The sequence below is a fragment of the Cyprinodon tularosa genome, unplaced genomic scaffold (genome assembly GCF_016077235.1).
Source record: "Cyprinodon tularosa strain WSP-4 unplaced genomic scaffold, ASM1607723v1 ctg636, whole genome shotgun sequence".
Taxonomy (NCBI): Eukaryota; Metazoa; Chordata; class Actinopteri; order Cyprinodontiformes; family Cyprinodontidae; genus Cyprinodon; species Cyprinodon tularosa.
Genome location: NW_024039381.1, coordinates 1,211,445 through 1,223,648, shown reverse-complemented (window position 1 = coordinate 1,223,648; position 12,204 = coordinate 1,211,445). Strand labels below are relative to the sequence as shown.

General features: G+C 39.1%; 1 protein-coding gene across 1 annotated transcript; it reads right to left on the bottom strand.

The window, feature by feature from the left end:
- Window positions 1-2,552: 2,552 nt before the first annotated feature.
- ctdspl3 (CTD (carboxy-terminal domain, RNA polymerase II, polypeptide A) small phosphatase like 3) lies at window positions 2,553-11,803 on the bottom strand. Its single transcript, XM_038308406.1, has 11 exons — window positions 11,548-11,803; window positions 9,478-9,622; window positions 9,243-9,383; window positions 7,412-7,526; window positions 7,208-7,319; window positions 6,358-6,444; window positions 4,809-4,871; window positions 4,655-4,734; window positions 4,428-4,554; window positions 3,763-3,858; window positions 2,553-2,838 (listed from the first exon to the last, which is right to left on the bottom strand). Exons 1-11 carry the CDS (start codon window positions 11,665-11,667, stop codon window positions 2,773-2,775), a joined length of 1,152 nt encoding a protein of 383 aa, XP_038164334.1. The 5' UTR covers window positions 11,668-11,803; the 3' UTR covers window positions 2,553-2,772.
- Between the last annotated feature and the right edge of the window lie 401 nt (window positions 11,804-12,204).

The window sequence follows — 12,204 nt, the reverse complement described above, 5'->3', positions numbered from 1 at the left end:
GCAAACTTGTTGCCATCATCCTGGTCATAAACCTGTTTTAAGTCGCCTACATGCTGCTGTTGCTTCCACGCTGCATTTTGTTTTGATGACGCACGCGGCTGTAGGCTACGACGCTGGTAGCTGGTGTTGCCAGATTGGGTGTTTTTCCCGCTACATATTAAGGCCTGTTTACGGTGTGATTTAGCCGGGGTTTCGCCTGGAGGGCTTTATAGAAATCTGGCAACCTGTTAAACGGACTTGAACTGAGAGAGCGTGCCGTTCACAGACGCCAGAATGAACGAGTTCACAATAACGTTCACCAGGCAATAATGCAGTACGTTCAGTTCACGTTCGCCCAAAATATGAACGAGTTCATGAACTTTCGTTCAATGAACGCGTTCAGGCACAACACTGGAGACAAAGTCCCTCCAGGGTGGACCTCTAGGCCTCCGCCCAGTGGGACGTGCCTGGAACACCTCCTGAGTGAGGCAAAGATGTCTGAACCACCTCAGCTGACTCCTCTTGATGTGGAGAAGCAGCTCTACTGTATGACTGAGCTCCTCATGCATCTCTAAGGGAGCACCCAGCCAACATGCAGAGAGCTAATTTCAGCCGCTTGTATCCAGAATCTTGTTCTTTCTGCAATCATCCAGATTTCACGACAATAGGTGAAAGAAGGAATATTAGACCTGCTGGTAAATTGAACGCTTCCCGCTTATCGTTCAGCTCTTTCTTTACCTTAGCAGACCAGTGAAGCGTTCGCATTATAACAGCAGACTCATTGATTTGCTCTCTCACGAACAGGACCCCAAGATGTTTCAACTCCTCCACATGAGGCAGGAACTCTCCTACACCATGAAGGTGACAAGCCACCTTTTCTGGTCATGAACCATGGCCTCAGAGCTGATTCTCATCCCGGCCACTTCACACTCAGCTGCAGACTGACCCACTGAATGCTGTAGGTCTTGGCAAGAGGGAGCCAGCAGAACCACGTCTTTGGCAAAAAGGAGAAACAAGACCCACTGGTCCCCAAACCCAACTCCTGCTTAAAAAGGTTTGGCACCAAGTAAAGGGCCCCTGACTCCTTACACCTGAGCGCCCCCCACAGGGCACCAGAGGGACATAGTTAAATACCTTCTCTAGGTCCACAAAACACATGTTGACTACGTGAACAACCTCACATCAACCCTGTAGACCCCTAGAGAGAGTGTATGGCTGGTCCACTGGTCCATGGCCAGATTTGCGTCAAGCTGCGTTTCCCTAGTTTAAAAAAAAAGGAATAATAATTTGAAGGCTTGTTCAACGCTCATAACGAGCAAGCCAAAGTACAGACATTGTTAAAGCTCAAACACGTTCTGGTGAAGTTGGCCCACTTCTCTACAACTGTGCGCTCATACATACACGCACACACACATACATTCTACTTTATGTAGTGAGGACCATGTGTTGACTCCTAATGATTTGGCATTTTCAAGCCTTTCTCTGCCCTAACCCTAAACCAAGCAATTACCAATGCATACCTCACCCTAACCCAAATAACGCCATAGCCCTATACCAGGTACAGATATATATATATATATATATATACATATACATACAAACACATATGTAGGGCTAAAACAATTGGATTAATCATGATTAACTGATTAATGAAATAATCTTCAACCAATTTAGTGATTTATCATTAATTGGAAAATAGAGACCGGAAGACATACCTTTAGCTGACAGAACAAAACACCTGAGCAGCAATTATACAAAAATTGTAAAAATATGTAAACATTTTGCGTTTAAGATCAAAATCTTTTTCGATCGGCCAACATGCTCTATGCAGAACTCAAGTAAATTTTGCAAAAAATCTTTAAGGAAGCTTTTGCTATCCAATTAAGATCTATTAAAACAAAAAACCAACAACTAATACATTTGCAAAATAATCGTTAGTTGCAGCCCTACATATAGAGACAGTTAAGAAACCATTCCCTCTGTGTTAAAACTGGTTGAATAGTGCCATCTCTTTGAAGTAGAAGCATCTCCTGACCCGATTACTAGATAAACACATTTTTTGCCCATTAATGGTTTGGTTTGCCCTTGGCTATTAAATTCACCAAACTAGAAGTCATATTTTTGAACATGCATTGAACTGGTATAATGTCGTTTTAACAGGAATATATACTGATGCATTGGGTCATCGGGACAGCATTCCCCCAGACCCCCCTGTGAGGGGAAATGCATGAGGAACAGGCACTGACCCATCCTCTTCCACTTTTCATTCAAACCAGGAACCTCCAGACCCCCCAGGAAACCCCCGCCTTGTGTATACAGGTGGAGCTGCCCACTCTGAACAACAGCTGACATCTTTACCACCATCAGTCATGTCCAAGTTAAACAGTCAGACACTTTTTAGAGATTTATTATCACTTTAAATCTTTTACATTTCACCAAAAAAAAAAAAAATCCTCCAATATACAGACAAAAGCTGTTGGTAAGCAATATGATTAATAAATAGAACATTAGGAATATAAACAATAATTCAAGTTTTGTTCTGGGTATATTTACAGATGTTAGCAGTGCACAGCTTTAGGAATCAGTTCTGGGCAGAAGCTGGGTTCAAGTGACGATGGATCAACAGCATCTTGAAAATGTGCCGGCCTTAAAATTCCTCGGGAACGACTGGAGGAGGATGAGCAGGTTCCCCACACTGACACGCTGCCTGCTGATCTGGAGGGCCGATCTGGAATCTGATTTTCAACCCAAGCATGAGCTACAGCAGTCGTGTGGTGAGGGGGGAAGGATTTGTCAGTCCTCAGACAGCAACCTGTGGAAGTGGTCCTTCCTCTTCTTCAGCACCTCCTGAAAATCCTCCTGGAAATAAATAGATACCATTTAGTCTAGCTTTGTTAGGGAAGACAGCAGCCTGATGATAAAAAAAAAAAAAAAATGGTCGTTTGTTTCACACTAGTTGTAAAGATTGGATTAGACCAACTACTTCATTAAAGAGAGAAAAAAAAAAAAGAAAATGAGGCAGTTCTTTACTGAAAGATATTCTGATACATTAAGCCATATTTCCTATAATATGGTATCATACAGCTGATTTCTACGCATTATGTTCACTCTGGTCTGGTTAATAGCCTTACACATTATATTTTTATGGAATGAGGAAGACAAACTTAACACCATCACAAAACACCAGACATGTTTCACCATTTCCACACCAGAAGCAGATTAATGCTAGATTAATATAAACAAAAATGAAAAAAAAAACAAGGAAAATCACGTTTTTACTCGTTTGAAATGTTTAGATTTCCCAGCAGTAAAACAATGAGGCAAGGTAGCCATGAAGAACTCCGTCGTGATTTCACTTTAGTTAAATACATCAAAATAAAGTTTGTCTGTATATAAGGAGTTTGTACCATTTCCCCCAAAAATCAATTTATACTAATCTTTTATGTGTTTATGCAGGGATTTTAATCATTCTTTTAGGATGGATGATAAATCAGAACTCTGACTGGGCCCTCAAAACCTATACATAATATGACCACACGGGGGCAGTAGATGTGTTTTTCTTTCAATATTATTGGTTAAAAATACAACCTGGAAAAAAGCGGCTCAGAAATCAGTTTCCAACACATTTTTCTGTTACAAAGTCATGGAAGAGAAGATACAGATACTTCCAAATGCGTTTTCCTCTAGGAAGAGAACAGTAGATGCGCCTTAAAAATTCATTAGGAGTATTTAAGGACAAATCTGGGAAATGGACCGAGTGTTCGCAAAAAAAAGCAGACATACCGCTGCAGCCAGTTTCTCCATGTAGGGGACGAGCTTCTGCAGCTCCTTGTCCTCTGGTCCTCCAGACCAGCTCTTAATAGGTATTGTGTTCATCAGCTGAGGAGAGAAAATGTAGGATATTAACCTGATAGGTCCTTCAGGCAATGGGTGATGGGAAACTCATTAGATCTTATTCTGATCATTAAAAGCATATCAGGTTGCACAGACAGCCTTCTCTGCTGTAGATGTTACAAAATGAAGAAGTTTGCCTTTTCCAGTCACGGGATACAAAAAACCAAACAAACATAAAGACATTGCAGTGTTTACGGCTAAATCTTTACTATCGGTGTTTGAGATATCAGCCAAACAAAGAGCTGTTTGAAGTATTTGTTGTCTAATTTACAGCTGTCAGAAATTCATACACAGGCGACACATAGCTGTGGCCTAGATGATCGGGGTCTATAAGAGACACAGAGGTATAGTAAAGATAAACAGATCATCATCATTTATATCTCAGTTCATAAGGACTTAACATACCAACAAGCCTCTCTAATATTGAATGCAGTCATAATGTGATGTTAATTGTAATTGTCCAATTGCATTCACAGATAATTAGATTATTATTTTTTTTAAACCAAAACAAATTTCCTTATAAACAGAGGAAGACAGAGGAGCCCATCTCTTACATGGTATGGGTACGTGTGTGGTGCATTATCCAGAACCACCGTTTTGGTCAGATCCCTCCCGAGGATGCCCAGATCCTTGATGTAGTGTCCGAGGACACAGGCGCAGTCATCCTGATACAGACGGTGTCTGCAAAAAGAATCATAAGCAGCTGTAACCAACATGATGCGTCATCTCGAGCCAGCCGGCTAAGACTCATTTACTTGTCCTCAAAATAAAGGGGACATACCTGAACAGTTTCTTCTGAGGGTCGAGGATCTCCAGGATCTTTTCAGCATATTCTTTTTTTGCACATGTGTAAACAAACAGCTGGGAAAACAAACAGGAATGTGGCGTTAGAAATGGTCTACAAATCAAAATAAAACTATAGGAATCCCTCTCACCTCGTAGATTTTTGCCATGGACTGAAGAAACTCTCGCAAATGTGGTCGTAGGATCATGTAGACCTGTTTAAAGGATCACAGGACATGGTTCTTATTCAACACTTATAAAACACTAATGCTGCTTCGTGGAGAGTTACTGTGAAGAAAAACTTTAGCTGTAAACTTTTCAGCAGCTCCAAATCATTCCTAGAGTGATTCTGAGGCTGTTTGGATTCATAAAACAAAGGAGGATTCTTGGAATGGTTTGGAGGACCACAGAAGAAAAGGAAAAACAAATGAACAAATCTAAATACTGAGAATAACTTTGGTTATCAAAAACCATTCATTCAACTAGAAGACCAGTAAGACAAATGTTGACCAGTTTATTTCATTTTTTTCCCAAACAAGCAGATTCTCTTCTTTTTCAGTTTTTAAAAAAAAAAACATAAAAGTAAAAAAATAACTAAATACAAAAAAGCTTTATAAAGAGTTCTCAATCCAGCAAAAAGTGGATGAATTACAGCACGAATACCTCCTCCATAAACGCTGCCATTTAAAAATACTCTGGCATCACTAAACGTACATTCCTAAAATACATTCCTGAAGTGGAAATGATGGAGATGCTAGTGGAAATGATCTAGTTTCAGTCTCTGGCTGCATCACAGCTGGCCTCCAACATGGGAAATGTACCATTATGCCGGGATCAGTTCCACCCCCACTGAAAATAAAAACAGTCTAATGCCATATAAAATATCTCAGAGCTTCTGCTTATACCTTACGTTTGTCTTAATGTCTGAAACTGTGCAGCTGGTTTGTTTATTAACAAACACCATCTTAAATGTTATGATTACAGGTAAATAAATGCAACACACCCCAAAAACGTCTGCCTTTGTTGACCAAACAGCCAAATTGTCATTAAGGATTTCAAGCAGAAATGCACTGATCAGACACGCTCTAATTCAGGGTTTTCTGCAAAATCCATTGTGAAACAAACAGGGTGAGGAAACAAACACAAGACTGGTGAAGATTAAAGGAGAGGACCCACATTTCTGCAGGTTAGAGATGTTCTCAGAGTTAAACGCAGTGACACTAACCAATAGGTTGTTAGAACGCTCAAACTGATGGGCACATTAAGCCAGGCGATGGCATAAGCGGAAAACCAACACACAACACTCATCATATCTGCTGTTTTAGTAAGATGTAAAGATGTGGTAAAATCCTGTGTCAGACAGAAAACTTAACCTAAACTTTAGTATAAAGGCGTTTAGTACAAAAGCTGAGTAAAGCAGGGACGGCTGGACTTTCTTTTCCAATTGTGTATCACAGCCCTTAGACTGACTCTATAACCTGCATCAGAATTAAATTCAGCCTGAAAATCCACATTTAAGCACAATTAAAGAATCTGAACAGTCAGCAGTGAGTTTATTGCTTTGGTTAAAAATGAATCTTCCTAAACTAAAGGTATGTCAATCATCACTGAGAAAAAAAAAAAAAATCAAACTTTGAAACCAAAGCAAATAAAGTCCTTCTTGACATTTTAATGATAAATGTGTGAAGGAAACATGGGTACCTTGTATTGATTATCCTGGAATGTTGTATAGAAAGTATAATCTGCATCTTCGATCACATTCAGGGAGCTGAACATGAGCGTCTCCTCCTATTTGGAAAACAAGAAGGTAGTGTCGTGGGAAAAAGTATTCAACTATTCATCCTAGTTAAATAAACGGAGATTAATGGATTTAACTCAGTGGGCACATTTATTTATATCTTTGCAAAGAGAGAACAGTTCATCATACAGCCCTTATGGCACAGCATTCTGCTCTGTTCTGCATGAGCAGCAATCGTCCCCCCTTACTTACAACAATGGAAAGTAGTCAGAATCAAAACAAATTACAGACACTTTGGTTAACAGTAACATGTTATGAATAAACCTTGAGAAAGAATCTAGTTTGTTATGGGAAGAAACTGTCTGGTCTACAAACACCATCCTGCAGAGAATGGTGTGGCCTTGAAATTGAAACAGACTGAGTGAAAACTTTTATAGTGAGTAAATAGGATAAATTAATGTATAATAAAGGGAAATCAAAATTTTCCGACAACAGTAGATACTAATCAGTCTTTTCCTTTAGCCTTACAACCAACCAGTTGAACTAAAAAACAAAATGAAATGTTTGAGATTGCATTTCACTTCTTTTCCTAGGTTAAACTGCATATCCAGTCCAGTTTGCCTCATTCAGAATAAGTTGATGTCAGACGGCATAAACCACTACACTGATCAGAATGTTCCGACTGCCATCTGATTGGACTTTTAGTCCAATCAGCCATTTAATCCAACAATCTATGCCCATGCAAACGCAGATAGTGTCTGAACATCCATGCTCATGTACTGCTGGTATTATGGTGCAGAGGATTACACTCACCAGGTCCACCACCAGTGTGGCCTCTGGGGTGCTCCTGGTCTTTGGTGGGATGTCTCTGAGACACGGTCGGGAATGCTGAGACTGTGACGGTACGTTCTTGATGAAGGTAAAACTGAGAACACAGTAAAACACAGAACTAATTATACAACAAGGAAATGAAAGCTGAGACTGAAAATATTTCTGCAAAGAAAGAGACCAACGCACGGATCAAAGACGTCATCGTCCTCGTCTCCAGCCAGTAGGTCAATGGAACCGTAACCAAACACACCTTGTTCTGGGCTCATCAAAACACTGTTCCCAGTTTCAGGACATTTCATATCTGAATAAAAAACACAGAAAGACAGAATGGGACACGAGTCTGAATGATTAGAGGCGTATAGCAAAAGCATTTGGTGACTGTAATCGCTTTGTTCATCATCGAACAGTAAAAAGAAACTTGTTTCCTGGTTATTAAACACTGATGGTACCACACCGAGTTGACAGTAACTGCTTACTTAGAGTGCATTTTTTTTATAATTCCCTCTTCATTGACCCATTCCAGATTTCAGCTTCTGTCTTATAGAACAGACTACAATGGACATTCATTTTTTTTTTTTACAGCCTTTAAAGTCATAGGGAAGCGGTTGTTCCAATGGTCGCAGTTCTGAATTCTCCCGAGTGGTGCCAGACTTTACACGACTGAATAAAGTGAAAATGATTGGTGATTATCAAGGGGGCGGGATTGCTGTGGTGGAAGGTTCGCAAGCAAGTTTCATTGTGGCCGGTTTGTTGGAAGCATCATGCTAACCAGTTAGCAACTTAGTGCTAGTAGGTTCCCAAATTATATTGGGACCAAGTAGCACTTAGCAACGACACTGTCAAGAAATGCTATGGACAGCGGAAACATGCAAGAGGAGGAGAGTTTTATGTCGCAGGTCGTGGATGAGTCTCCTCCGTCATTCATTGTTTTTATTTAAAGGAGGAAAGCGGGGATGAAGTTGTAGTGGAAGAGGACGCCAGGGCGGCAGAAGCTTGGTTTGGTGTAGAAGGCTTACAGCCGTACGTTTGAGCCCTTGCCTCGCAACGCTGCCAGTTCTGTTAGCTCTACGCCTGCTGAAGACACAAACGTCCATCCCCGTGAACACTGGGAAGTAACTCAATGGTAAAGTAAGTTAGTAAAGTAAGTAAGTTATTTCTTATTTAAGCCGTTTTGTAAATTAGCTGTGACATATGAATCAAGATGATATGATTGACAGATGACCGTCGATACATGATTGGCCAAATTTAGGTGTTCAAGCTTACCTATAACTAACTGGCCCGCATAAAATAAGGGGGAAAGAAAATGTATATTTAAAAAAAAAAAAAAAAAAAAAAAAAACCCTGCTTGTGCCGAGATGCCCCCAGACCTCAGAAATGTCTGCATCCATGAAATACCGTACGGTAATTAACTAAAATGATGGAATTTCACAATCTCTAAGCCGGAACACTTGTCACAAATTTTTTTTATTAAATTGAACATGTGTATGGAAGTCTTAGTTTTCATTTCTCTTTTTTTTTATGTGGACTACAAGCTTTTTGGCTAAAATAATACTTATTTAAGTAATTATTTACACAAAGTGATCAGACATATTAATAATCCCATCTCAACTGACCTAAGTCCACGAAACAATTATCGGCTAAAGCAGAGTCGTGTCCCAGGGAAATGTAGGATTTTTCTGTTTCGGATGTTTTAAAAGTCATCAATAGCTGCGAAAACAGGCGGGTATGATGGACATCTACATCACTAATAACCACCACAGAGTGGTCTACATCTCCTTTTAAATCAGAAGATCAATGCTCCATAGCTGGTGGTCATCATGAGGGGGTCACAAGCATCACAGTTATTCATTAAAGCAGTGGTTAAAATGTTAACTTTTGGAAGCTTCCAATGTGAACACATCAGAACATCAACAACCATAAGATTGATCTTTTTTGTTTTGTTAGTGATCAGTTCACAAATTGAATTACTAATGTTCTCCTGAATCGTTTTAGGTTGAATTAACGGTACTACACTTACTTTCCTTGCTTGGCGTGAGGAACCTCACGATGGGTGGGTAGATGTTTCTTGACGTGGAATTACGAGGAGAAGCCACATCGATCTCTGACAGAACGCGCTCATGGTGCATCACAGGTTTGAGAGGAGTCTTAAAAGCTGAATCTGGAAAACAAGAGGAGCATCAGTCAGATCAGAGGGGCTTTTTTAAATTTTTTTTTAGAAAACGGAAAATATTAGGAAAGGTTTAGAGTAGAACCTGTGGATGGAGCTAATATTCCCGACTGGCAGTCCTCCACAGCCACGGCCCTTGGCCTCTTCCTTGCCCGACCGCGAGGCAGCGGCCTCCTCTTAACTGTTGGAACCTCATCCTCTGATTGGTCAATCGTGGGTTCCTCTTCAGCCTAATGAGAAATTTAATTAAAATTTTTTTTAAATAAAATCAATTATTAGGATTAGTCTAATATACAAGGCTGGAACGTGAAAGGAAGATAAATGTTATTTTTTTTTTTATGGTTTTTAACATAACATATGGACATCTCTATGCTCATATTAATACATGTCTTTATTTCTGACATGTGAGGTTTATACAGTGGTGATACTGCAGTTTAAAAACACTCTGGTAAAAGTTGGAAGCATCAACTTGACCTCTTTACTCAAGTAAAAGTGAAAAAGTATGAGCTCCAAAAACTACTGAAAGTACAAAGTAACCTTTAAAAAATACAAACAAAAAAAAACAGCCAGATGCCACTATATAAATTGAAAGTTAAGTTTTTTGTGTGACTATTTCTAAACATTCATTGAGATAGGGCCAAGGATGAGGGAGGTCTTGTCCATCTTACGATACGCTCTTGCCTGTGTCCAACCTGTCAGATATTTTGACATCTTTTTCTGAATCCGACATTGTAGCATGGCATAGACAACTCACGTTTGCAGTCTGAAGAACACCTGCTTGCTTCTGATGATTTCCTTTAGCTAACCAATGAGTATTTGCGTTATATGACTCATCCAGTTACACTAGTTTTCACTATATGTGGATGGTACCAATGATATGCATTGGATGGCGCAAGTGATGTGAAATAAATATTTATAAACATTAAACAGCAGCCAAGAGTAGTGAGTAACATTTGTGTTAAAAATCTAAGGAATAGAAAGTACAGATACTTGTGTGAAAATGTAATGAGAAGAAGTCAGAAGTAGGAAGAAAAAAAAGTAATGGAGTAAAGTATAGATATCTAAAAAGTTTACTTAAGTAACAAAGTACAAATACTTCGTTACTGTACTTGACACCTCTGAGTCCTTTATTTTGTTCTTATTTTCATGTAACTGGATGGAGGTCATTAAACCTCATAGAGTGCATGAACAGCTGCTCTCTTCATTTCTATCCATTTTTAGTGTTTTGTTTGATATTTTTATCACTGTTAAGTAATAATAAAGTATTTTAAGCATATTAAAGCACATAGCTTATTATGGATTTTGTCTGATATTATAAACCAAACCAGAGTCGCATATAATGTTTGTGTAAAAACATAAAGACACATATCTAAAGGAAGTTTAAATATGTGTTTAAAATTTAAAGGAAGCAAGTTTGTTAAGCCACTGTTTGCAGGATGGATGAAAAATTAAACGGAAATAAACCAAAAGCATGTTTTAATCTATCTTGATTTCATCCATAAGGTTGTTTCTGGTATTTATTGAAAAATCTTTTGATAAATAAGCATCGTCTAATGAATCTGACAAGTGAGCATCTAATCCAGGTATTTTAACATTGAATAAGGTTCAAAGTACAGATATAATCCAAAGATTAATTTAACACATATTTAGTCTTCGTGCTTCTTTTTTCTTTTTCAGCCCAGACAAAGAGAAATTGTTTCCGGATTAGCGGTTTAAGAGTTTCTCGTTCTAAAAGGTAAACTGAGGAACAACAGATGTTCTGATTATCAAACGCTCACCGAAGCATTGCTATGAAGCAGCGCCCCCTATCGGTGCGTTGAAAAAGACGGTTAAATCCACCAAAGAAAAGCTCATTTTGTGAATTTCACACATAAACATTGAAACATAAAGCTTACAACATTGGCGGGGATTCCTCAAATTATCTACCTCCAACTAGCCGCCCATCGTTCGGATCAATAAACCGCCATTCTTTAGGCCTCCTGTCGTTCATATGCGTTTTCAACACAGCACGTAGCTAACGGTAGCTAGCATTAGCAAACACTGCCGAAATGAAACCAGCAAGATCCATCAGGTGATTACCCAGAGATTTCTCTCTTTGTCAGGAAGGTTCCCGATGGTTTAATTTAAACCTACTGTTTATTTTGTCGACAGTTACCTTGTTTGGTAAAGGGCTTTCCGTCTCAGTCGTCGAAAGGCGCGTTTGTCGCGACCGCTGACGCGTCCTCCTCGGCGTCTCTGAAGTAAAAGTAATCGTTTTTTGAGACCTTAGTCTCATCTTTTATTTTTTTTATAAAGGTTCTGTAAATCATCTAAATTTAACTGTTTCCACTGCTCGGTTTTCCCCTCGATCAAACCAAACGTTTCGAGTTTTGTCTCCCCGCCCCAAACTGGACGTTGACTTTGCTCTAGCTCCGCCCCGCTCCTCACGGCGTCATCTCCAATCAGGAGTGGTGCGTTTAAATCTACAGGGGTGCGCTCGCTTGTGCGATCTGCGTAGCGTTAGACGGCGGTGCTCAAAATATAAACACAGCTGTCAAAGTAGGTCACATGACCGGCGTTTAAACGTGACCCGTGTGGCACGTGAATCATCCGAAATCTGTTTTATAATCTGATTTCAAGGGAAAATCTACGGAAGAGCAAAAAAAAATAAAATAAAATAATAATAATAATAATAAATTATCTATCTATCTATCTATCTATCTATCTATCTATCTATCTATCTATCTATCTATCTATCTATCTATAAATTATATTTATATAATATTTATAATATAATTATATTAATTAATATATATATATATGGAGCAAAAAG

Bases quoted from the DNA above. Each gene is read 5' to 3' on its own strand.
- ctdspl3 (XM_038308406.1), bottom strand. From the start codon at position 11,667: ATGAGACTAAGGTCTCAAAAAACGATTACTTTTACTTCAGAGACGCCG. The intron at 4,735-4,808 runs GTGAGAGGGATT...TTGTTTTCCCAG, and splicing joins CCATGGCAAAAATCTACGAG to CTGTTTGTTTACACATGTGC. The intron at 4,555-4,654 runs GTATGTCCCCTT...TTCTTTTTGCAG, and splicing joins CCTCAGAAGAAACTGTTCAG to ACACCGTCTGTATCAGGATG.